At 36.1% G+C, this 25,754-nt stretch overlaps 3 protein-coding genes across 6 annotated transcripts; all 3 read right to left on the bottom strand.

The window, feature by feature from the left end:
* Positions 1 to 1,448: 1,448 nt before the first annotated feature.
* Pdzd8 (PDZ domain containing 8) lies at positions 1,449 to 23,560 on the bottom strand. Of its 3 annotated transcripts, none has more exons than XM_053745410.2 (15): positions 23,243 to 23,560; positions 12,418 to 12,577; positions 10,168 to 10,350; positions 9,704 to 9,896; positions 8,975 to 9,185; positions 8,438 to 8,603; positions 7,946 to 8,146; positions 7,450 to 7,680; positions 6,664 to 7,298; positions 6,309 to 6,531; positions 5,875 to 5,983; positions 4,138 to 4,254; positions 2,340 to 2,463; positions 1,756 to 1,964; positions 1,449 to 1,630 (listed from the first exon to the last, which is right to left on the bottom strand). In XM_053745410.2, the coding sequence occupies exons 2-14, from the start codon at positions 12,568 to 12,570 to the stop codon at positions 1,796 to 1,798; spliced, it is 2,715 nt and encodes a 904-aa protein (XP_053601385.1). In that variant the 5' UTR covers positions 12,571 to 12,577; positions 23,243 to 23,560; the 3' UTR covers positions 1,449 to 1,630; positions 1,756 to 1,795. The 3 variants fall into 3 exon arrangements, 2 of the variants coding, with proteins under 2 accessions (XP_053601385.1, XP_053601384.1); XM_053745409.2 differs by having other exon boundaries at positions 1,756 to 1,948; positions 23,243 to 23,557; XR_008404721.2 differs by lacking the exons at positions 1,449 to 1,630; positions 1,756 to 1,964 and adding an exon at positions 3,794 to 3,863 and having other exon boundaries at positions 23,243 to 23,559.
* Positions 13,845 to 17,401, bottom strand: LOC128670053 (uncharacterized). 2 transcript variants are annotated; one of them, XM_053745413.1, is made up of 6 exons: positions 17,031 to 17,396; positions 16,595 to 16,759; positions 15,967 to 16,146; positions 15,460 to 15,592; positions 14,977 to 15,137; positions 13,845 to 14,180 (listed from the first exon to the last, which is right to left on the bottom strand). In XM_053745413.1, exons 1-6 carry the CDS (start codon positions 17,236 to 17,238, stop codon positions 13,897 to 13,899), a joined length of 1,131 nt encoding a protein of 376 aa, XP_053601388.1. In that variant the 5' UTR covers positions 17,239 to 17,396; the 3' UTR covers positions 13,845 to 13,896. The 2 variants fall into 2 exon arrangements, with proteins under 2 accessions (XP_053601388.1, XP_053601390.1); XM_053745415.2 differs by lacking the exon at positions 15,967 to 16,146 and having other exon boundaries at positions 17,031 to 17,401.
* LOC128670052 (uncharacterized) lies at positions 17,944 to 22,017 on the bottom strand. Its single transcript, XM_053745412.2, has 6 exons — positions 21,440 to 22,017; positions 21,030 to 21,194; positions 20,161 to 20,343; positions 19,294 to 19,426; positions 18,613 to 18,773; positions 17,944 to 18,302 (listed from the first exon to the last, which is right to left on the bottom strand). Exons 1-6 carry the CDS (start codon positions 21,723 to 21,725, stop codon positions 18,031 to 18,033), a joined length of 1,200 nt encoding a protein of 399 aa, XP_053601387.1. The 5' UTR covers positions 21,726 to 22,017; the 3' UTR covers positions 17,944 to 18,030.
* Positions 23,561 to 25,754: the final 2,194 nt, after the last annotated feature.

Genomic DNA, 25,754 nt, shown 5'->3' on the forward strand with positions numbered 1-25,754 from the left:
TGAAAATCTATGTAAGCCAATTCCGTCCGGAGTCCTCGTGTCTGCGCCGGCTAGCAATTGACCTCGTTTTCCGAACATCTGCTTTGTGTTGAGAAATTTATTGCATTACATCCAAGAATACTGGCTTGGCGAGGAAAATTTCGCGCCATATTACTGCTTTTATGTTCTAGTGATCCAAATAGAGACTCGTTAGTTACGTGGTCTATTTATTTTTCAGTTAGCTTGTAGATAAAATACTGTCTTCATCTACTTCCTAGGTACAAATATGTATTTATTGTAACTACCTAGGTTTACTAGTAAGAAGTAGAAAAGAAATTTAATCAAAGTTTACCTAGGTCATGCTTGTTATAAATCTAAACAAAATTTATATACTCAATCGTAGCAATAAACGTTGCTTAGGTTTATAACTCAATCATGTAAGACCTATTAACGGATTTCGATGTAGGTAGTCTTTTCTAAAACGCTTGCGTAGCCAGCATAGGTACTTAATAGGTACCTATATCTACCAGTTTGCTGAGAAGTGAGAACATTTATTGGAGTAGTTTCGGGCAACCTATACCACATACCATAACGAGCACAGATTCAGTTCAGTGTATATTTTTTTTGCGAGTTTTAGTACAAAATCATGCGCAACAGCCACGCGTGCGTTGTGAATGTGACGCACTAAATTTTCCACGCGCGACCGCTGACATTTCGCAGAAGTTTTTCGTGAAGTTGAGGTCGATCCTTTGTGCTATTTCAGGAAAACCTGGACTCGAGCCAGTCCCTACCACACGGACACGACGCAGTACACTACGTTCTTTGAACCCTGTAATTTGCTTTACCAAAATACTATCTCGAATCTACGACATAAGCATCAAAGTTCCGTGACGAATAAATTTGTTACCACTGTTTTCAATCCTGTGTCTAATTTTCTTTGTTTAGTATTTAGATGAGTGTATTGCCACCGCCATGTGTTTCCAGTATTAACGTTATTTCTGATGTAGATGTTTATTGCAATGTTAAGGAGTTAAGGTCAACAAGCAGAATCTGTCTGAGGATGTGTGCGTAAACCAAAATACTGTGGCTGCCTTCCAAATACCTACCTATTGAGAAATAAAAAATTACACACACAATATAGGTATAGAACAAAGTTCGTAAACTCGAAATACGACATGTATAAAATTATTTCTGAATGAAAAAAACAGCTCAAACCTTGGGGGATAGTCGTGGGTACCTAAGCAGTCAGTAAGTTATTTCGAGACGGGTAACTAATTCATTAACTTTTTCGAGCTTCTCGAAGGGATGAGAAGACGACGATATGTTAAAACCCACCACTACTGGGCCCGTGGAGGGTCATGGTCATACCCCATCCTATCTTCCTTATCCATCCATCAGGAAAGATAGTACCCCAGAAGTGGTATCATTAAAATGGTTGATGATGATGAATATTCAAATGAAAGACCAAGTGACAATGAATAATAATTTAATAACATCAAGTGGGCGCGGCGTCAGCGCGTTGCTGCGCCATCTGTGCGGCCGCGCAGCAGTGCAGCATGAGGGCGGTGAGTGCGCATGCTCGACTCTCTCCCTCTTCCTCACCCCCCGCGCCCGCATCATCCGCTGATAGCTCCTCGCGGACCGCTTGGAGCTATAAGGGAGAGAGATCGTATAATTTACAAGATTGATGTAAATTGGTGCACATAAAAATGATATCGGATAAAGCGATCTTACGATTCTTTGTTTCCGTGATATTATAAACAAGTCACAACTGACCATCTCGTGTATCTGTTGCGCTGTGAGCCTGGCCGCCAGCTCAGGGGCGCAGTCTCGCGCGGCCGCTAGCAGCGCGTCCGGTGGGAGTGCGCTCCTCAGCGCCGGCTGCAACAAGGCGCTCACGTCGCCCCTCTGCAGCCACGTCGCGCCGCAGCCGCCGAACGGGTTGCCCACTGGCTCGAGAGACTGCTTCCTTTGCGTTAGAAGAACTGATCGTGAAAAGTGTTGCCGTCTCTATTACTAAGAATAGGTGCTGGTTGAATCAGATCGTTTAAAACACTCATACAATAAGTGGGTACTAAGTACATTCTGATCTGATAAGTACTATTTATTTAGGAGGGCAATTTAATAAATACATCAACTGGATAGTCTAAATGAAGATACTACTGTGGATAAACCCTAGAACATCTGATTTATTAATATACTAAAGCTTTTCAATTGATATAACAGTCGCTCAGTCGCTCTAGCAGCAACTTACCTCCGAGACTGCTGCGGATGGTAAAAGTGACTGGTATTCCACCACTGAACTGTATTGTAATTACTGTTTTGGCTGAATAAATTTATTTATTTATATCAGGAACTACCTGGGTGTGTGGCTGGGTGAGGGCGGCAGGGAGCGCGAGGAGGCGCAGGTTTTCGGCGCCGAGAGAGAGTGGGCGGACCCGGCGCGCCGGAGCCCTGCTACTAGCGCGCTCATCGTTCCACCGCCTGGCAGCCAAAGCCAAAGCAAAAATTTGACTTTCATAGCTATATTCCGAATTAACACTGAAACATGGTTTCAGGTCGATTCGGAATGACCACGTAGATAATAAGATTTTTGACGCTAACAAAGATATGAGAGTCTACTTATGCAATTTTACGGTATACATATTTTTCTTGTGGTCACCTTGGATCTTGATCTTTATGTGCTTGAGGAGAAAAATATACAAAAGAACAACTAGGTCGTACCTATTAGGGGAAAAGTTAAGAAAAAGTAGGTGAGAATACCAATAAGTACATAAATCACATAAGTAGGTACCTAGCCAAGGTAGTCACTCTCATTAGGTGTTTGTGAATTTTACGTAAAAACTATTTGATGATACACATGCAGATAACGATAGCGCGAAATGAATTGCTTGTAGGTTTTTGCCCTCTGTTTATGACGGAACAGAGATTAATAATAGGGACAGTGTTCGCAATTAAATCATTAATAAAAAACAAAAGCTACTTCATTTATGCGTAATTAACGTTGCGTAGCCATTTGCCGCCTCTGGGAATGTGTGCCACATAGGTAACTAGTTTTTTGAAACTTCTACTTATAATACTGGGCGTTCGCAATCCTTGGGCCGCTGGACACGCGCGAAGCAGAGCGTTAAAGGACAAGAGCAATAAAAAAATATTTGCTAACAAGGAACTCATAACTACCTCTAATTAATTAGGTATATTTTAATGAGAATCAGAGATTCTTATTTATATTACGTAAATATAGAACCTGTTATAAGAATATTAACGCCTATAAGTATTTGTGTTCGGTCCTAATTTGGGTCGTAGATTATGTATGAATCTCTTGTAAGATGTTTCATCTGAGTATATCTATGCTGTTTCTCATGTGTGTCAACGTAAGGTATCTTATTTTATTTATAATATTTTGTGAATTTATTACTTTTAAATATATGTATAGTGTTCAACCATTTAATATTTACCTACATGCACTATAGTAATAATACTATAATATAGTTATTTGTTAATTATGAAAATGTGTTTACCCTCTTCGTAAACACATTTAAATTCTGACACCTAAGTATGTATGAAATCCTTTCATACTTTTCATCTATTCTTTTATTTACTTAAAACATTAAGTTAATGCAATACAGATTCATATCTAAAATTATCATAGTATTGGAAAATGGAGAGGTAATAGTAACACATTACACGTATTTGTTAAATGGAATCTAGCACAAACCACAAACTAGGTAGGTACTATAAAGTTCAGATATGAAACGTTCAACAGAGAAGGGATAGCCACTCGGAAGTTACACATTTATAAGGGCATATAGACCTGAATATTTTGTGGATAGTTGTGGGGAGTGTCCGATGTTAATGCCTTCGTCAGTATTCGAACAATTCGTCTGTGCACAAAGGAAAGAAAAAGAAAATAATTATGTAAGCTTTACAATCAACAATACAAAATTAATAAATAAATTATATACCAAGCTACATTATTTGAAGTAAAAGCAAATTACTACTTTATTTAATTTGTGAATCTAGAATCAGCAAATTCATTATTAAAAAATATAAATTATATGATGTTAAAATAGCCAATGAAATGAAAAGCCAAAAACAATTATTATAACGAATTTCACATTATTTTCCGTTTAATTGCCATCGAAATTCTATACAAACCTTCCTCATGCACATCCAAAGAGTCTTTTCTCTCAGGCTCGTCTTCGGAGTCAGGGTCGACGGCGTCAGCTTCCGTCATTATTAGCTCAGGTGGAGGACAATTCAGTCCGGATGTATCTGTTAGGCAATGATTACCAACATAACTAATTTAGGTCACAATTTTAGGTTTACATGTTAGCAAATTTCATATTTCATGATTCTTTTATTATTCTAGAGAACCCGAGAGAACAATCAGTCAATCTTTCAATGAATCTTGATTTAAAATCAAATTTTGCGGGCTTTGTAGATATCTTAGTCATCATTTCGATGACTATTCAAAGAGCCCGCACCGCAGTAAAGCAAACTAGGTCATATACTTGAACAATTACCTTCAAGTGTGTTAATGGAGTCATTTTATATTCATCATTTATTATTATCATATTAAAAACTAAAAATAATTTCGAGATAGGTATGTATTTCCTACTCAAGAGTGATGCGGATGCCAACATAGATACAAAATAGCAATATGTGCAATATCATTACGTTTTACTCTTTATTAACGCGTTAGTAATAAAAAATGTGAAGTGGAGCATTCTTGAAGGCTTCCGCATAGACACGATCACGCAATAGACACAGACATCGACTGCTAGAATACGTCTGTAATACTTACATAGCATTTGAGATTTATTATGATATTTGCAAGCCAGTTACTGTTTCAACACTACTTTTTATTATACTAGTTACTGTATGATGATATCAGATCGAGGTACGTAAGAGGTACGTGTAGTATTTTTCTAGATGATATATGAATCGTAGTTAGCAGTGAAAAACAGATCGTTAAGTACAATATTTAGAAAAAATAATTTGTAAACATCGAAATATAAATTTAAAAAAGTTCATATAAAATGATTTTAGTCAGTTTATTTGTCCCATAAACATGTAATATTATAAAAATATATAACATATTTATTTATTATAGAGGTTGTTGCCCCGTGATCGTTAACGTTATTAGTTTCGGACAAAGATATTTGGCGAGATTTCAAACCGATCAACCACGCACAATGTTTATTAAATTCCTTTTGAAGAGGAAAAAATTGAGGACGTTTAAAAATAAATTTTATTTTAATACGCACCCCACCATTCGGACGACGATATGGGTGTTTATGTTTTAGAGAAAACATTTTTTTAAATGAAACAAAGAAGTGATTCACTGCAACTAAGTCGATGAAATGTTGAGTAAATCACCACTAATGTCCCAATTCGCATGTTCCTTGTATTCGCCCGTTTTCTGGGATGAGTAAACTAAAACATCTCCAGTAGTAGGTCATTCTTCGAACAATGATTCATAAAGCATCTATTGAGTCACGTCACGATCTTGGGTCATCGTAATGTTTAACTGTTTGGCAAAAACATACTATACTATAGTTACATTCATTAAGTCAAAAAGCGACTTACACGATCGGTACCTACACGTATATTTTACTTGCTTGTGTACAGCTGGTAAGTAGTTAATTGAATGTTCGCGTGTTGTTTGTTTTTTTTTAAATGTTTTGGAAGATGCATGACTAGTGTTGAAATATGACAAAACTGGCAGCAACCTATTAAAAACTGAAGCGCCTCGGCCTAAGCGAGCGTGGGCGTCGATAATTTACAGTTCTTTTCACTCGTTTTGTGTGACGATGCAGCGAAGAAAATACAATATAATTTCAATTATATTTGTGTAATTGAAGTGGCATTAGAAAGCTAAATAATATTTACCTTGGTCCTGTTTAGGGATACAGGCTGAGGACTCTTGGCACTTGGCTACACACTTTTTATGACAGCAGAGGCCGCAGTTCCGACATTGCATTGCGTCTTTCAGCCAAATCTAGACAAAAATATGGAGCTTTTGTTAATTTTCTATAATTAGAAGAAATTTATGTGGGTCTTGTGTTGGTAAGTCTTGCATCCAGGTCCATGATTATTTTAGAAAATCATCTAAGCACTTTGAATTTAAAATGGCTTGTATCTCTATAAATTTCATCATCCCAATGACTAAATACACTTCGAAAATAGCAATATAGATTAAGTTAGGTCAAAATGGATTGTTACAGATTAATTCAGTGTTTTCAAAATAGCTCTTACCTACTATGTTCCTTTATCGTTAGCAAATCATCGAAAAATCATTAGGTACAAAGATAAACTTTATGCACCTTTTTATTACAGAAGTCGCACTGCGTAGACCTGTGGAAATGCGTCCGGACGAAGTCATGCGCGGCGCGGGTGGGTTTGGGAGGTTTAAGGGCCGAGGGCTCCTTGGAGGGTCGACTGGTCGAGCGGCTGCTGCCCGCGCCCTCCCACTCCCACCACACCAGCGCGTCGCCGAAGCAGAGGCACGGCTCGAAGCCTGGGTGCGACGATAGTTTGTGGCTTTTGCTGAAATTGTATGGGAATTACAGAGAAAAAATATTGTGGTTAAATGATATAGGGCCCAATACGGTCCCTTGAGGTACTCTTAGATTAAACTTAGGTAATTATTAGGTGATTTATCTCAAATTCATATCTTACCTAAATTTAATATCAACATCAGGTGGCAAAAATTGATATCTTTTCATATGATGTGGTACAGTTGAATCTTGGCATTCAGCTAAAAGAGCTGCTAAAGGTATATTTAAATAACCTAGCAATATTTCATCCTTCTCTCCAGGTACGGTAGCCCAAATATTTATGTTTAAATACTTATGATTCTCATTCAGTTTAAATTCGGTTTCTTCGTCAAATGGTATTATTGGTTTTAAGAGTATACTCTTAGTCCAAAACATTTGACATATTTCTACATGTTCGCTCTGTCTCGGGCCTCCAGTTTCAAACAGCTGGTCTTCTTCGTCTAAGGCTTCCACTTTTTCTGTTACCTTGCATTCTGAAGAGTCAGTCCTTATTATGGGGATATCTGGATGTTTAACAGTTTTGTTCACTACATTAGCTTGTCTGAGAGGTGTGCTTGCGCCAGAAGCAGGTGGTGTGCTACCAGCAGAGCTATCGGAAGACTTGTTTTCTACTGAACATCTGCGTTTTCTCAAGCCAAAGTTCCCAGGTCCAGGCTCGGGACCCTTGGAGAGTTGTCGAACGGGTTCTGCCTTTTGTTTTGGTTGAGATTCAATCTCGTTCTGTGTTTCTGAAGTTCTTGAAGGGGAATCTGATTCCTAGAAAATAATACTGATAAGTAGTACATTTTTAAACTTCTTTGAAATGTATTTAAAAGGTGTTATAAAATAGGGAACCTGACAAAAAAAATGCTATGACAAAATAACAATTTGATTTCATAGGACAAACCACGACTATTGTATCACTTACTTGCATATTGGCTTTAGATGTAGTAGCTCGCATGCCCTGAAGCCTTACTCCCTCCATGACCTCTGATACTCTTCTGAAGGTAAAATTGGTCCTCATCCCACGCTTGGTGTCCCCCGCCCCCGCCCCCACAGTCAGTCCCTCTTCTCTCCTGACTCCCCCACAAATGGTGCCGCCACGTCGTACTCGTACTGTTACTGATCGACGTTCAACACATTTCAGCAGCTTTCCTACCTGGTGTAAAAATACATCTTTCTGTTTTAAATTGTTTCATACAAACAACATTTATATATTTGTCATTAAAGATATCTCAGCTTTTTTCTATATGGATTACTTTCATATGTTATTGTCTATCACCAAGAGAAGTTTATCTTACCTTCAGTGACCCATTTATGTAATGGTAAATGTAAAACACGTTATTAGCCATGGCATGTCTCAAGGTAATATTCTGGGACCTATGCTATTTATGTAAACTCTTCTTAAGGAGAGGCATACATACCTGAGCTACATTATTCACTGGTTTGTTATCAATAGCTAGTACAACGTCGTCTCTTCTAAGATCAGCTCTATAAGCGGGAGACATCGGTACCACTGTATCTACCAGAACTATTCCCACTCCTTGACAGCAGACCAGTCCGAGTGGCCCTGATACTGCTGCCAATACTATGTCTAGGACTAGGACACCACGACGAAGAGATACCTGGAAGAAAGTAAGTATTTAATAAGTATTAACATAATTTTAGTAAAATATTTATCTTATTGCCTTAGTTACCAAGGAACCGAATTCTTTGATTTAAATAAGTAGCCACAATGATATTTTTAATATAACTACCCAAGTAACATAATCTGGTATTAAATAAAAGATTTGAGAATGTTCTGAACGTGCTAAAGAAGTATTTATATACAATAACAATTATTCCATAAAACAACTTTTGTAGGCCACTCATTCCGATGTAAACTAGTCTATTGGAAATTGTAAATTCCAGCTCACCCATCCATGCGAGTCCACAGCCAAGGCAGCTCGAACAGTGCCATTCCCTCCCGACCACTGCAGACGTGTCACTTCCACCAGCCTGACTGTCAGACGACCTTGAGGAGTCGGTCCGTCTTCCGTCTCAGCACTACCTGGCTCTGATTTCGGGAAGAATGGCTTGTATCTGAGAAGTAATGCGAAGGTAAATAATTAATTTATTAATCAAGTAATGCAAAGACTATGAATTACCAAAACTAATTTATATGGGTACTATGAAAGTTATGGTCAGTACACGAGTATCATTAGACTATGAACTTCACATGCGATTTTATTGAGATGACTAGGTGTTCATTCATATCTAGAGAATCATCTTTTTCCTGTGTTACTAGATGCAGTCCGCCTAAAAAAGATTCTTAAATTTTGAAGAATCGACATTAACTCTCTCTGGAACATTGTTAAGGCATTTAATTCCTTAGTCGCAGGACATCCTTAAGAGGATATGTAGTGGTTACTATTCTAGAAGATGTCTAAATCATAAGTAAAATTTGCAGTCACCTTATTTTATAATTCGGTAGGGTGTGCCTCTGTGCGACTGCCCGCCTGATATGGGCAGCCACCAGTGACGCCAGCCTGGGCTTCAGCTGCCTGCCCTGGAAGCGTCCGCGGACCCTCAGCTCCAGCTTGGGCTGGCTCTCGAATGCGAGCGCCCAGTGAGTGTACGGCGTGCGCCGAAACATCACGCGTACGTTCCCGCTGATGCTTTCCACTTTGAAATAGATATTGTTTTTTATATGGGTGCTCTCTTTTATAGATAATACTAATATTGTAAATGTTACAACGTGTGGAATATAACCTATAATAGCATAGATAGGGTACTTTTTATCGCGAAATTCTCACACAGCTAGTGATAATTGTAAATACAATGTACAAATACCTATGTGACGTTTCGCCTTATGGCCTTGTCACTTATAATGTGACGTTCCACGAGAACATCACATTATACTAACTCTATAAGAATAATGCCATATATCTTCTAATCATCTCACTCCAATGGTCCGTTTTTATGTCAAAGAAGGATAAATGAAGAAACACATTTTTGCTTTTATAATTAGTATGGAAGTTGTTGTGTTGGATGTTCCGACCACGGCAAGCCTAAAGTAACCAGAACAAACAAGGCGGCGAAAAGAGAACAATGAACATACAGGCATTTTAACATAACACAGTTCTCAATATCTAGTGCCAATCAATCTGCATTTCATAACAAGCAAGCTTTTGTTTGTTTACCAGTGATAGATATATTAGCGATCTTCCCTAGCAGCATGACGGCATCGACGTCAATCCTGAAGTTGCCATCGTATGCTATATCGAAGTTCAGGTCGAGTGACCGCAGTCTGGCGCCGTCGTCTTCCATCTCGCCGTTGAGGAGTCTGATGTTGGTGATGGTGGGGAACTCCGTGCCTACTTCCAAGGAACGGAGCTAAGGCCAAGAAAATTTTAGATTTACATGGATTATAGGGTGGAACTGTGAAGTATCTAGCTAGCGCATCCAAAGTTCACTAATAAAAAACTTAATTGATAGAGTAGTACCTAAGTAATGACATTTCAACGAGATGAAGAAGGGAGCTCGTATAAACAAATTCATATTCTTTATACGAGCTCCCTTGATGTATAAATAAAGATTCAGAAACAATCAAGGACCCTAACAGCAGCAATGGGAGAACTAATTTCAATTAAACTAGGAGAGTTACCGTTAGAGATTCGAAGATCTTTCCCGATGAAGTCTTGGCCAGCAGCTCGGCTAGTTCCGTAGCCATCCTTCTCCGAAGCCAGCGGGTGTCTGCAGTACTTTGTTGGAATATGAACTGCAGCATCGCGTTGAGGGCGCCCTCTGGCGTGCAGCCGGCTCCTCGTGTTAGTTCGTTCAAAATCTCCTAGTGTACAAAACAGGATAGGAAAAACCATGTGATCATCGATAAATTCATACACTGAATACTACTCTATATACTACTAATTAATACACTGGGGTACCCCAGTAATTAATTCGGTTAAAAGGAATGCGAGAAATGCACACGAGACCGGAATAAATCGAGCGATAAATTACGCGTGATTGATCATTGCACCTAAATTGTTACTGATGCCGTTTATATTGACTACTTATAAATATTTAGTTGGATAAAAATTGTATTATTCTTCTTTTCTTTATATTGCTTATTACTTCCCCTGCTGTATAACTATATAGTAGTAGAAGTAATAAGTAATATAAATGCGAAAACCGGCAAATTACGTAGGGAACAAATTTCTGGTTATGCCGCTCCCTCTTGGCGCTGGCAGAAGAGGCAAACCCAAGAAATACTGAGGTCCACTTGTTGATACTTGTTGTCCACAAGGATATGTGTGCCAATGGTCTGACAACTGGGGATACCGACGACCAAGTGGAGACGAAAAAGTAGGAAAGCGGACCATGGGCTCCGATGCTCCAGACGTTGAGAAGAAACCGAGACCACGCCCAGATCAGATAAAGAGAATATGAATATTAATTTTAAGAATTACAATCAGATCTTCAATGAGATAATTTATTGTACAGATGTTTCTTGTGTTCTTGTTACAAACAAAGAATTAAATAATAATTCTTAATTACCAACCGCTGTAAAAGAGGGCTTGATATACGAACTTAGTTCGTAATTATACTTAAACATTAAAAAATAAAGTAAAATAATGTTGGATTCGAAGCACATTTACATTTTCTTATTCCATACGAAACGTATCCGCTAACTTGTTTGTTTAATGTTATTGAGTTCATAAACGAAATTTTACAGTGACCCGAATTGTGGGCAAACGTCAGCAATTCATTACATGCTTTACAAGGGCGATGGCTGAGTAATTAAAGGCTTTTATTAAGGTCGAGCCATCCCGGCTAACTGCCATGTTTTGGTCGCTATCCTTACCTATAATTACTAATTTTGTTTTCACGACGAAGAAAATGATTGTCGGATTTGCCATTTCTAAATTTTAAAAAAGGAACAAAATTGCTTGACAGACATTGTTTTTTTTAATTTAAATACTTATTTCTAACCAGATTCCAATTAATAGAATACCGTTTGGGTTCGACGTCATTCATCACAGATAGAGTGATAATGTAAAAGTAATTTCGCTGAACTGAAGGACTGATGAGGGTAAATTACATCCAAGATAATAGCTTTGTATCGATAAATTGGAACGATGTTATTACACTTTTATCTATAAGTAGAAATGTAGGTATAAGTTGTAACTATTATGGACGGGGCTGTGTGTCCCCGTAATAGATTGGCCCCGATGAGTCTGTTTTGTTTTGAATTGGTGGGAACCTAACTAATGTATTTATAAGCAAGTATTGACAAAATATTTTTGTTAATTTTTGTATCTTTTGATTTGCCTACAAGGTAATGAATAAATGAAAGATAATTTTTATCATGTGTCAGGATCGAAAACTTTTGGCTAAGATTGATACAAAAACAAATAATTTAAAGCAATAAAAATTAATAATGTTTCCTTAGTTGGCATGATCCTCTTTCACCCAGCTTATGTTTGTCGTATCACGTGATCTTTACAGCATTGTTTGATGTCGATTTGAACAACAGTTGCAGCATAAATCGAAAGAAGATGCGCAATGCAACCAAAATTTTGGGATAAAAATACTTAAGGATTCTAAAATAGTGGAATGTTTTTATGCATTGGTAGTTAATTAAATTACAGTCACAATGTTAATTTCAGTACGAAATAAATATTTCTTAACCAATATACTGATTTTTGGAAATAGGTGAAATAAAGAAATGCGAAAGTTTAAATTACTTATCGATAACTCGTTATCGTAGCCGATTATGTTCCTTTCGGACTGATAATTCCCCTCGCAGTTCCAGACTCAGCTTATGTTATGGCATAAGGTCATGACGCCGGTTTTCAGCTGATGGACCGTCTTCGATGGGGAAGCTAAGACCCTATTTAGCTATTAAGCAACTTACCGGTGGCAGCGTAACTGGCAAGAAGCTCTGATCTTCCACCGTCGTCTTCTTTTCGAATGGTCTCACGAAGTAGAACAACAAAGCTAGCGGCAAGACCAGAGCAGACGCCGCGCCGAGCAGAGCCGCCATCAGCAGCCACGTCCAGTCCGGCATGGTGCAGCTGAAATATTAACTGGTTAAAACTGGTGTTCGCAAATTGTATTTGTTGGAGTGTTAGTTGTTGCTATGTTAAGCACAAGTATACTATGGAATCACGCGCCAAGAATAACGACAACAATCCAGGGACTCGATTCTCTCACAAAGATTTTGAATCTCTGAGAGAATCGAGTCCCGAGAAAATGATCGAATGAACTTCGATTGTGTGGGCATCAGGCCCAAGGGGCTATTGCTGACATTTGGTTACTAATCCAGCCTAGGTCTAGCTGGATAAGCCTAGATGCAGTCGGTCTCAAAGGGTTACACCTGGGTGTTCCTACTTGTCTTCGTTTGGAACTAGATTTAGCCTTTATCATTACGTCTAGAACTAGGTGCAGCCAGCTACAGTTAGCCACATGGAGCTAGTATTAGTTAGCAACCGAAGGCGAAATAATCCGTGAGGGGTAATTTAGGTGTTAGTAAAGTTTTGTGAAGTTTCATTTGAAGCGGCGGTGGTGTAATGGTTAATACGCCAGCCTGGGGATCGAAAGGTCCCAGGTTCGAATCCTACTCGCGCCACATGATTTTCTATACTAATATGACTCATGTATAGTAGTTTTCATCGACAACCTCTTAGGATAACATTAAACAAACTCAAGGATAACATCGTGAGGAAACCTGACACAACACAGGCAATGGCAAACCACTACATTAATAGTACGTAATGACCATGACCATAAGAAAATACGACTATGAAGAGAAAGTTTTAAGAATATTGTTATCAAATAATAATCATTTTCCCAATAGTTGCTTAATTCAAAGATACTAGTATTATTGCATTTGTGTTAGTAAAAATAATATCAGTGTACTTTAAAATTTATGGTCGAAGGTTAATTTTTAATTTTAATTAGGAATACACGATCGTCACAATTACCTTTTAAAACCCATGGCTTCCAAATCGAGATATGTTTTATTCCACTTGAGAATTTTTAAGAGAAAATACAATTAGTGAAGACATATTTTTGCACCAATAGTCCAGCATTTTTTTAATTTGAAAGTAAATATTATTATCATTTTATAAAAACAGTATAAATGAGTAGCTAATTTAGGTAAACATACGATAAATGTGAAGAAGAAACTAGTCACTGAAATAGGTCTCCTAACGGGTAATTAGGGGAATACTTTATGTGAGTCATACACTACTTGCATCATATTTGTCATAATTATTAACGAAAAATACGAATCGCTGCAAGTCAATGTAGGGTAGTAGTAATAGAAAGTAAACTCGTATATTAATTATACATTTTTATTAGAATAAAATGAGTCACGTTTTACCAAATCGTACTACTTAGGTTTGAAAGTATATTCTAGAATAAATTTGACGGCTGCAGATAATATAGTGGCTGCTGCCGACGACGCCGGGTGGTAGCACCCTGTCGCCGGGTGGTCCTGCATGACTCCCTTATCTATCTTCCACAGCGACGCGGGCGCAAAGTCCGGTGGAATGAGCATTTCATCGTAAGTAATTGATTCGGAAAAACAGCCGAAACGGGTTTGCAATGCAAGTATATATGTGATCCACTCTTTGCGCAAAAATTCCACGTTTCCATTTATGCTGCAGTAGGTTACTGTAAGCAAACACGTAAAACTATTCTCGGTTGCACCAGTCAATTTTGACGTTAACTTTAACATGCGCACTACGATATTGCATCGTACGCCTTTTTTATGGACGGCGGCGGAGCGCAGGTCAAAGTTGACTGGTGCAACTCACTCTCAGAGATTACATTGAATGTCGATATTTTATACTAACAGCTATTAATAATGCTAACCATATACCATAAACATATGATATATACGTTAACACCATAAAATAGGTATAATTAAATAATATTTAGGTATAACATGAGGTCAATTATGGTCGGTTTGACACCCCTTGGACACCCAACTTGGATTTACATGTGTAACAGAAATCTCGGTTACACATGTAAATCCAAGTTGGAATTTCAGCAACTTTCATCTAAATAAATTCATTATTTCTTTCTAATAACGTTATAAGTTTATGTAAAAAGTTACGTGGGTAGAATAAGTTTTTATTTAAATCAAGTATAATAATTGCTTAGACACATGCCATAATATATTTGTAATAAATTGCCGGCTTCAAACCAGTACATCGAGAAATCTGACTATACTCCACAGACCATTCTATACTCTAACAACATAATTAATTACAGAAAGCTGTCTTATAATTCCTATTATAATAAAAATCTTTTCTCTCTGATTAAAAGCATACAATGAATAAGGACAGATTATTTTAAAATTACCACAACTAACCTATAATAAAATCTTACTATTCTTAAATATTTCTAGTACCATAGCAAAAGGACAGGGGCGGTCGTGTAAAAACAAATAACTATTAGGACTTACTTTGATCCAACAATAACATTATTGGATTAAAATCATACAAGCTGATAAGCCAGGCTTCGTGATAACAAGAGGCGCATAATTTGTCACGAATTTTTTTATCCTCCCTCTGATTAACAACACCGCATTTTCTTCCGAATTTAGCTAACAAGAGAATCCACAATCTGGAAGAAAAAGATGGATTCGATAATTGTTAACAAAATAATGAAGTACATAATAATAATTTTATCTATGGTGGTTAAGGACATAGGACTGTGCTGTGATCCAAAGGTTCTTAGGTTCAAATCATGCTAATGCCACATGAAGTTCTCATAGACCATCACTTATATACTTGGTGAAAAAACCCTGCACACTGGTTGACATTAGGTTTCTCTAAGAATAGCAACTGTGAATCTAATCGAGATTGTGACAATTATATGACAAAAATATCGTTTTTAATGATATACTAATAAATGACACTAGCTAGATACGTAAATGTGTATCTACCTGTTGACCAATCCATACCCAGTATTATTTCCTTTAGCTACACCGTGGACACACTCTGGGTATAATTTACATCTCGGAAAGCCATCTTGACCGTGGAATATAGAATTATCTGCCAATCTATTTATACATCTATCTGAAATAAAAACAAAAGGTTTAAAAAAACGTTGCACTGTGTGAAGGACACAAGGTTGTGCCAATTAGTACCGCAATCATGTCGTTCGGAGGAAGCAATATATTTCGTTTATTACTTGTTTCTCTCTAAACATTTTGACGTCGCCAATACGAAATGTTGTTATCGGTTTATATCGAAAATTCGTCGTAATGTGTTCATTATAGTGTAATAACATTTTATCATTATATTATACACAAGATTTGTTAAGAAGCTGTCATAAAAACAGAGAACACAAAATGCAATTTCTTCCAGCTAAGATTAGGATGAAAAGAGAAAGAAGGGAATAGAAGAGTTTCATGAAACGAGTCCACCAGTTCTTCCATTCAATTTATTACCTGTAACATTATTTTGTGGCACCATTGAGCTTCTTCTGCCAAGTTGTTTAATGTAGTCATTGTAACTGCCAAAACGTTTGACCAGACTCTGAGGGGTTACTTCGGGAGGTTTTTTCAATTTCTTCTCAGGCTTCTTCATTTGAGACAACCACAGAGATTCCTCGTTATACAAATACGCCTCTATAATATAATTCATATATTTTATCGTACAGTCCTGTAAGGCTGTTTGTCCAAGTGGCGTCATCCAAGAAAAAAATCGGACCGAAGTTTTCAAAATTTCTAATTTTATCAAAAAGCATTGTGGGGTTCAAATGATGTCAATGGGCCTATATGAATAAATATTACTCTAGAGAGGTAGTTATTGTAGCATCACATCACTGATCTGCGTCCCATATTGAGAATACCACGGACGAAAGAAGAATGTTATTTGATAATTTTTTGAGAGCTGAAAATCTTAAATTTATTATATATTGTTCGGCCGATAAGAACAGCTGAGAAGACCGTGCGAGGCGGAGGAGAAAAAGTAGAAAAGCGTCCCTGGGCTCCAATTCTTTATGTGTCTGAAGAAACCGAGAAAACACTCACACGAGAGGAACAAGAACCATGGAAGTGACGTGTTTACACTCACTTTTTTTCAGCTGTTTATACGGCATCGCATTAAACTGCGGCTGAGACGCCATCATATGGTAATATTGCACAATTTTCATACTTTTCTGCCTTATGACTTTCAATCTGCTGTTTATAGAGTCCGGTACACCTTTGCGTTTATACTTATCGGCACTGATGAGGTTTACTATAAATAATAAAACTTCATTCCATAAAGTTCATGAAGATTGACTGAAAATACTGAAGAATTTCTTTTACGCCAATAAAATATTTCACCTCGCCTGTTATTGGATTTTGACTCTCTCGATATTGTTGTTGTGTGTCTATATATTTATTTATTTATTTATTACATTTAACATAAATATCATCTACGTTTTACGTATCGATCGAATATACTACTACTTGAGAACTAAAATATAATAGGTATTTGTTTCTATTCAATTATATATAAGTTTTACCTTTCAACATGAAGAATCCAAAAACTGTATTCACATCGATTTCACTGGAATATTTCGTGTAAAACGCAACCAATTTTTCTAAAGCCACAATGTACGTCTCCAAATCAGATGACTTCAAGATGCCTTCATCGTCCATTCCAGGCATGTCATCTTTTGTAGCAGAAACCAACAAAAAGAGGAAGAACAAAAAAACACCAAAGAAACACATGATTTTCTTGAAACAAATAAAATAAAATCAAAGATTAAATGATAAATGATAGTCTTAAATAAGTATAATCAGTGAAAACAGGATTACAACATTAGAAAACAGCAAAATGATATATGTACTCGAAGTAGGTACCCAACTGTAGAAATGTAGGAAAATAAGATTTACAAAATTATCAATTTAAATTCAGTTAATAAAACTATGATTCAATTAGTGACGTCTAATGAAAACTTTATTACTTTATTGCACATAAAAAAACACAATACGACCTTTTGTCCGTAGCCGTCCGTCCCATTTGAATATGAAGTTTATTATTTTATTAAATAAAATATATAGATACCGAAGTATTAGTATTTAAGCTTTAGTATATTTATTTATTTTAAGTAAGTTAATTATGTTATTTAGGTTTATTTAGTTTAAATTATAATAAGTGGAACCTTATTTTACCCGTCTATTCTAAAATTACGTTGACAGAAATTTTTAAAATGAACAAATTTTGGTTAACCTATTATATTTACGGTAATATAGATCTAGAATATAACTGAAATAGCGACGATAGGGGTTTTCATAGAGGGCAAATTAAAGCCTGGAAATAGCTCCGGAATTTTAAAGCCCTAATTAATACAGGGTGGAATTGAATTAAATGAACATCAACAATACGGTTTTTATTGATCAAGTCTTGGCAAATGTTGACAAAATCACGAATAATTAAAAATATGAAAAGTATTTATTTATTTTTAATTTAAGAAAAATGTCGTTGGAGTGACTTAAAAAAAATTTGAACAAGTTTATTTTTTAAAAATAAATTTCTAGTATATATTTGATAGCTGCCGATATGATGGCAGCCGCTCCCGCTGAAGCCGGTCCGAGGCAGTGGGTGACAGGATTGGGTTTATTCTCGCGGTCCATGTTCCAGTTAGAAGGCGGCAAAGCGCTTACTGGCTTGTTGCTCATAGCATAACGTATATTCGTAGCAAAGCAGCCATATTTGGTTTGTAAAGCGAGTATGTGCGCGATCCAGAAGCGCCGTAAGAATTCCACATTCCCATTCAAACTACAGAGCGTTACTGAAAATAAATTGTTGATAGTAAGAATTGTTAAAAAAAAGGTACGGGTAATATAGGTAGACAGTTTCGAAAAGAGTTTCGAAACTGGAAGTCACGTTTAGCTGTATGTCGTGTATATGCATTATTGGTATAATTGAGATTAAATATTGATAGGATATCTATCGCCTATTAAAAGAATCTTCTTTGCTTTGATTCACTTTAACAATGTGCGAGAGTTGAGAACCAACATTCTGTTTGTTTATGCTCCCACACTGGTTATGTTACCACCCGTTATGTCCCACAGCGGTTATGGAAAATCTATGATACTCACTCTGCTCCATCATCAAAATGAGGGGATCATATTTATTCATGCTAATGAACAGTCCTTCTTTAAAGCAAGTGTTGCAAAGTTTGTCAACTAAGGTCGCGTCTTCCGTCTCATTTAACACGGCACAGCGACGTCCGAATCGCGCTTGAAGTAATATCAGCAATCTGAGTGGAAAAATATTAATTGGTAGAATTTTAATTCGATTTATATACAAATAGTTACTTTAGATCACGTACAAATATTATGTGCGTGTGGTCTGAGGGTCCACTTCTTAACATTCGTAGTTTACATTCCAAAGCAATTATGATAGATGAAGTTAGATTTTGTGAAAGGCGAAAAAGTGAGATATTATTTTTTTTTGAAGTCTGCCCGCACAGGGACTCGAACTCAGCTCTCGAAGCATGTGAACCTATAGTGATATTGTGTATAACAGAGTGACAAAGCATGCTGAGGGCACGTTCTTCGACATGATTAATTATCAGACTGTTAACGAAACATTAGAAATAGAGAAGAAAAAGCTTTATTTAAGAACAGTGTAATATTCTGATATCTGTGGAGTGCATATGAATTTACTAAAAATAGTAAAGACTTGGTTTCAAAATTCTTCTATTAAAAAAATACACATAACACAAGGTTAAATAATCTATTTAAATAATAAAAAACATTACATGTACAATATTGTACCTGTTGACCAATCCTAGCCCAATATCGTTGCCCGCTGATATACCATTAATGCATTCGTGGGGCATTATGCAATTTGGTGCGGAAGATGTACCATAGTTTACTGGGTTCTCAGCCACTATAACCAAGCACTTCTCTGAAAAGATTATTAAATATTTATTCTTGTTAAAATACACACAATTTAAACATGATTTCCGTTTTAAAATTAAGTGTCTAATATATTAATTCCCCTTCCACTACAACAAGCTACGAACATTGCTACGTTTTGATCGAGCTTTTGCTGTGAAACTCGTAGCTGGCCTACGACGTAGACACGTCGTGGCGCACGTGTTGATGGCAGTGAATTGGCAACTAAAACAAGAATAGCTAATTCAAAATTAAATTTAAAATGAAACATATATATTTTTGTTTTTTATGGGCTTCGGTAGGGTAAAACCATAATCATATAAACCTAAACCTTCGTCAGGAATCACACTATCATAAAACCGTATCAAAATCCGTTGCGTAGTTTTAAAGATCTAAGCATACACAAGAACAGACAGCCGGAAGCGACTTTATACTATGTAGTGATAATGAAAATATTATAATCAAATCAAATCAATACATGAGTGGGGGATTAATAATATGTCTAAAATACTGGGATATCTTGAATTAAGATTTTTAGAAAACGTACTTAATTATTTTTTCATTATACTAGTGTAATCCACCCACTTCAATAGAAAATGTAACTAATACATAAGCAAGAGAGATATTATAGTGCCCCACTGCTGGGTAAAGCAAGCCTTAGATTATATAAATGAGATAGAGGTTTTTGAAAAATCCGATAGCTCGAATATTTTTATTTGCAATGGCTAAGATTATAAAGAGTACCAGTAAGAGCAAACGGCGGCATCAATCTCCCTAAATTATCTATCTCCTCTTTGTACTCTGGCCAGCTGGAGAAGTGTACCAGAATGTCTTTACTGCCCATCTGTGGGGGGTCTTGAATTTGCGTGCTGTCAGCTTGTTTTATTTTTGATATCCAATATGATTCATTGGAAAATAAAGTAGACACTGGAATAATCAATAACGGTTAATCCGTAGGTTTAAGGTATGTGCACACCTAATGCGTATCCAGCATGTGTACAGCAAAATTGTACGGAATGTTTACGCACATGTACACGCGCGTATACACGCATGCATTGAAATTATATTTAAATGTTCAGCAAAAGCGCTGTGATATGAAATACTATTTTAGATGCGAAAGTATGTCTGTTAAACCACTAGGCCAATTTAGATTAAATTTTCTACGGATTTATATGAAAGCATAGCTACATTTTGCTTTCAATAGTTAAAAATTAAAAAAAAAGTCCGGTAGTTTTTGAGTTTATACAGACAGATCGACACGGGGTTTTTTATATATTTACATATAAAGGTCTTCTTTTTATATATTTATATATTTTCGTGTTGCCCCCTTCTTCACTCGCGATAAAAATTTTGCCTATTTCAATTTCTAGCCATCCAACTATCTCGTGTCGTCATTGTGTTGTAAGCATGGAATTAGTAGTACCTACCATGGTTGTGAAATACGCACACCAAAAATTACATCAATTGTTGTCAGTTGTCATGCAGTTTTGACGTGAAAGAAGCAAAGAAACACAAGCAAAGAAATAATATTGGGATGGAATTATCGGATGAGTTTTGTGAGTATTTTATTAGTGATCGCTTTTTAAGGGTCATATATTTAAATATGATCTTACATTTTTTAAGCTTTTTATGACGTGGCGATTGAAGCTGTGATTGCGACGCCATCATTCGAAAATACGCCACAATCCTCTTGTTCTTCTCCACTAAATTTTTGAATCTGTTTGCCAATGTTAAGGGCAAGGCTTGGGCTTTTTTTATAAGGACGCTGTTGAGGTTCACTGTAAATATGAAACTAAGTTAACTTGAAAATAATATTAGTATTTATTTATCCTTCTATATACATACAGAATACCTGTTATTTTGTATTTTAACTATCTTTAGTAATAATCTGTTCTTCTAATTTTAGTATATCACTTAACAATATTATAGTTATGAAAGGAGCATATTGATTATCAGTTAGGTATAATAATATTTTTATATTACTAATGTCATATGGTGGTTTCAAAACAAATTATTTCCTTACCGTTCATCAGAAAGAATCCAAACACTGAATTCACATCGATCTCGTTTGGATTTTTTACGTAAAATTTTATCATGTTTTCTAAAGAAGTCAAGTACGTATCTAAGTCTGACTTTTGTGGGATATCAGGCTCTATAGTGTCAGGTTTCTTCAAACCCACTTTCCGACTGCCAAACGCAGACACCAACAATATAACAGAAAAATAATAAACAGTGATTACGGAACTCATATTTTCCAATCGTGTTGGACAAAGTTTAAACTTGAAATAAATCGTTATGTAAAAATGCATTTTAAAATTAGCGTAAGATTAAATTAATAGTTGTTTTATGTGCAAAACGATGAATCGTTGTTTTGTTTTCGCTATACATATGAATAGTTCGCGCAAATGCTTCGCGTTATTATTATTACGCGATGTAATTGCATATCGTATGTCCTGCATTAGAATAAGATTACTACATATCCTCCCGTGAATGTTGTAACCTTGACAGCTGATAGGCAACAACAATAATCCCAAATAGAATTTACGGCAGGCAGTTTATAAAGTCAGCGGTAAATCTTCATTTAACAGACCATGTGTTTCGGGTGTCACAATCGAAAATGTTTAATGTTATTAAGGAACACTCGAGAATGAGAGAGAGAGAGACTATAACAAAAACAAATTCTACCTATTAGATGCTCTATACGGGCACGGCCTGTACAATGCAATTTAAGCATGATATTGATTTGGTTTGAGAGCATCTGGCGCCAAATTTCAAGACGAGCTATCATGATGCACGTTTACTATAAGCGAAAACAATTATTTGATTCACTTTAAGCGTCTTGAATAAAATCTGTTAGAAGTGTTAGCAATTAACATAATCCAAAAGAAGGAAGACTAGTGGATCGCAGTCAGAACAAAGTGGAATAATAAATGTTAATAAATATTGGTTGCGATTATGAATTAAATATATCAAGACAAAGTAATTTATTTACCATTTGCTGTTCCACACTGTTCATCTATTGAAAATATTGTTACAAAAATCTTACCCGATATCGATGATTCCACAACAGACTAACCCTCGGACTCAGTGAAATCGGATCATCGCCCTAATTTTATATTCAGACAGACCTTTAGTACTTCGTGTAAATTATTAACAAGTTCCCAAAGAAAATATTCTAAACAACTTACAGTCAACTGTCTCGATTTACCTTCAATGAATCTTTATGCCATGGTACTAGAGGCTAATTCACAAGGATTAGGGGTAAATTGATGTTTTGTTGACTGTACTTTAGCATCTTTAACTCAATACCTATACTTATAGGGAAAAGTAGGACATTTATATGGTAGTCTTGGTGCATAATCATTGTAGGATAAGAATTGTCTAGGTACAACTTTTACTAGAATTTATATATTTTATTTTTGGAATGATATTTGTACTAGTACAGGTAATGGACACTTTATTATTTTAGTCAATTAGAGCTAAGAGATACATTTTGTCAAGTAACGCTGCTGTACGACTCCAACAAAATCCGGTAAAATAGGAGTAGAATGGCTTTCAAATATCTAGTTATATTGTGCTTATTGTTTACTTGCGTATGTATTTTATAGATTTTTATAATTGTAAATTATAATAGTAAATAAGTAAAATAGAGAAGATTAACTTAATATCCAATGCTTTCTTGGCATTCCATTACTGTATTTTCTTTTCGAATTACCATTATAATCACGGTTTTCAACAACCGACCAACCACAAGATATATCCTACAACAAGGTACGAAGTAAGTGCTTACCTACAAAATTACTCGTTGCATGCATTCGTAACTCACCTTAACAGATTTAAGTAGACACCGAAACAACAAAGTCTTACAAACAACAATACACAACAACAATTGACATGAAAATATTAATCTATTAATTATTAAATTGTGATTAATATATAACTATGTTTTAATAAAGAGGGGTAGATTTGTGATGTTGAAAATCATTGTAGGACGCTCGCCGGTGACCGGCGGCGTGTCGCGTCTTTTACATCACTGACACTTTGGTTGGTATTATTTTGATAGGGCCTCCAGGGTTGAGTCTGAGCATGCGCCTCCATTCGCCAATTGGACCAAAGTTCACGACGCTTATTAGAAAGGCCCATATTGCAGCGATGTCGATAAAGAACAGCTGTCTCTTATTTCGAATAAAATTCATCGATCAATCAAAATGAGATGTGTTTTATTACCTCATTGCCCAAGTCGTAATACAGACAGTCAAATTTAGGGTCTTATATTACTATTTGTGTCATTTGATAAAGTTTTCAGAATTTGGCACGAAAATTGCTCCATAGACGCTTGCGCGTGAAACAGATCGATAGGCGCCATATTTTTTAGCCACACACCTGTCCTATGAAACCTAGATGTAGTGGTACTGCAAGAATGAATTCTAGTTCAAACGAATACAGATCAAAATGCATTGACAACGACATCAGTTCTCTATAGAAGATTCATTCATGAACCGTTAACAGATTGTTTACTGGGCAGGAAATGTCAATAAAGTTCAAATTGAGTTCACTACAATCTTTATCATTATAGCCATCATAACTGCGCCATTAAGGTAACATTTATTATGGATGAAAGGGCGTTGAATACACAAAGTTATTTCAGTAAGATTGAACTATTAAATAAATTAATTTCATATTGCCACGGTAACATAGCACAACACAGGATCAATGTACACAATTGATCTTATCGATTCTGATGATAATGAAAACAATTTAACAATAATAGGATCGCAATCCGATGGGGCCGTGCGGGAAATAAAAGATGCGCATTGGATTTAAAAAAAACTAATCATATATGGCGCGTGGCATATAGAAAGGGTCTGGTCAGGAAATGTCTACGACATTCGTAGCTATTGCTACAAGGAGTTTCTTATACGAGCTTTTCGTAGCAAGTATCCGTCCGTCAAATTACGATAAAAATATTTATTGATCGTCAAGGAGGATATGCATATTAATCACAGATATTAGAACATTACGTATTAATAGTCAAACGATTGAGGATGCCGAAAACAGCGAAGTGTAGAAAGAAAAATTGGGAAGCTGACCCGGATCCGACGACAGTTAATGTTCGGAGAAGAAACCAAAAAAGGCTCTCACATTCTTATTATTTTTACGAAAATAACCATTTATGTGGGTTGATGGTTGGTAATCTGAGATATAGGATTCTTTAGTTCAGGTGCCAGTCGCCATAGTCCTAAGTCACATTTTTACTTATTTATTTTAGTACCTTAGCTGTAAACGTACTGTGAAATAATAAATAATAATAAGCGTTTATTATCGTTGACATTTTTAAGATAATAGTCTTAAAAATGTCAACGACCTCTATTGAAAGTGTAATATAGGAAAACAAGCGGTTTGAATAGCAAATGTACAATAACAAAGATTTGCCACTTGTGGAACGTGCCGCGGTTGAGCGTAAATATTTAATTCGTTACACGAGGCGACTACGTTTGTAGAATACTAGTATTTCGATACATTTTAATCGGAAAATATAAGAATCTAATGCCGGCTCCACACTATCACTGGTTTTTCATTGCGGTAAATAAAAGCTACTTATACAAACTAGGTAAGCTATGCTCATGCACTCGCCTCGGCATTTGTCCGAGTTCGGCGATAGTGATTATCCATCCTAATAGATATCCAACTATTTTCCAACTTCGCTTGTTATTTTTGGTTAGTTCCGAATAACCTGTTTATAGTAAAGATGTAGGTGGGTAATTTAATAACTGCAAACATTAACAAGAGATGACATCCAGGGCTAGGGGCCCATCATGGGCGGGAATGTAATGTTCCAACCGAAACTTTTTACGTGAGCAATAAAATATATCAAGTAGTCTTTCGCCTTCCTTATTACTTTTTGATAAGTAAATGGATCATTTTATGACTACTGACCTTTAAAACATTACTTTTTCATTTTTGCGTGTTAACGGTTTCATCCAAGTCATAACGTCAGCGTAAAAAATAATAGGTATATTGTGAGTTTGTATGTTTGAGCCGGGTTATCTTCGAAACTATAGAACATATTTCAAAAATTCTTTTACCATTAGATAGGTACATTATCCAACATTGCTATTGGTTATATTTTATCTCAAAATTCCCACATAAAATGCTGGACATTCCTATATGATTTTATAATCGCCTGCCTGACGTAAACCCTTTTTGGGAATGCTATTTGGGTGCCTATCAGCTGCCAAGGTAACATGAGTTTCTTAGTAACGAATTCCATGGGAGGATAATGATTAGGCTTATTTTAGGGCGGGGCCACGCGCTTTGAAAACATTACTATTGAATAC

The sequence above is a fragment of the Plodia interpunctella genome, chromosome 5 (genome assembly GCF_027563975.2).
Source record: "Plodia interpunctella isolate USDA-ARS_2022_Savannah chromosome 5, ilPloInte3.2, whole genome shotgun sequence".
NCBI lineage: Eukaryota > Metazoa > Arthropoda > Insecta > Lepidoptera > Pyralidae > Plodia > Plodia interpunctella.

Excerpts from the sequence above, each read along its gene's own strand:
- LOC128670052 (XM_053745412.2), bottom strand. The coding sequence starts at position 21,725 with ATGCATTTTTACATAACGATTTATTTCAAGTTTAAACTTTGTCCAACA. Across the intron at positions 21,195-21,439 it reads TGGATTCTTTCTGATGAACG|TGAACCTCAACAGCGTCCTT; the intron begins GTAAGGAAATAA and ends TCATATTTACAG. Across the intron at positions 20,344-21,029 it reads TCATAAAAAGCTTAAAAAAT|TGTCTACTTTATTTTCCAAT; the intron begins GTAAGATCATAT and ends TGATTATTCCAG.
- LOC128670053 (XM_053745413.1), bottom strand. The coding sequence starts at position 17,238 with ATGTGTTTCTTTGGTGTTTTTTTGTTCTTCCTCTTTTTGTTGGTTTCT. Across the intron at positions 16,147-16,594 it reads GTATAAACAGCTGAAAAAAA|AGGCGTATTTGTATAACGAG; the intron begins GTGAGTGTAAAC and ends ATTATATTATAG. Across the intron at positions 15,593-15,966 it reads GCCACAAAATAATGTTACAG|ATAGATGTATAAATAGATTG; the intron begins GTAATAAATTGA and ends TTTTTATTTCAG.
- Pdzd8 (XM_053745409.2), bottom strand. The coding sequence starts at position 12,570 with ATGCCGGACTGGACGTGGCTGCTGATGGCGGCTCTGCTCGGCGCGGCG. Across the intron at positions 5,984-6,308 it reads GCGACTTCTGTAATAAAAAG|ATTTGGCTGAAAGACGCAAT; the intron begins GTGCATAAAGTT and ends ATTTTTGTCTAG. Across the intron at positions 1,631-1,755 it reads CGCAACAGATACACGAGATG|CTCCAAGCGGTCCGCGAGGA; the intron begins GTCAGTTGTGAC and ends TCTCCCTTATAG.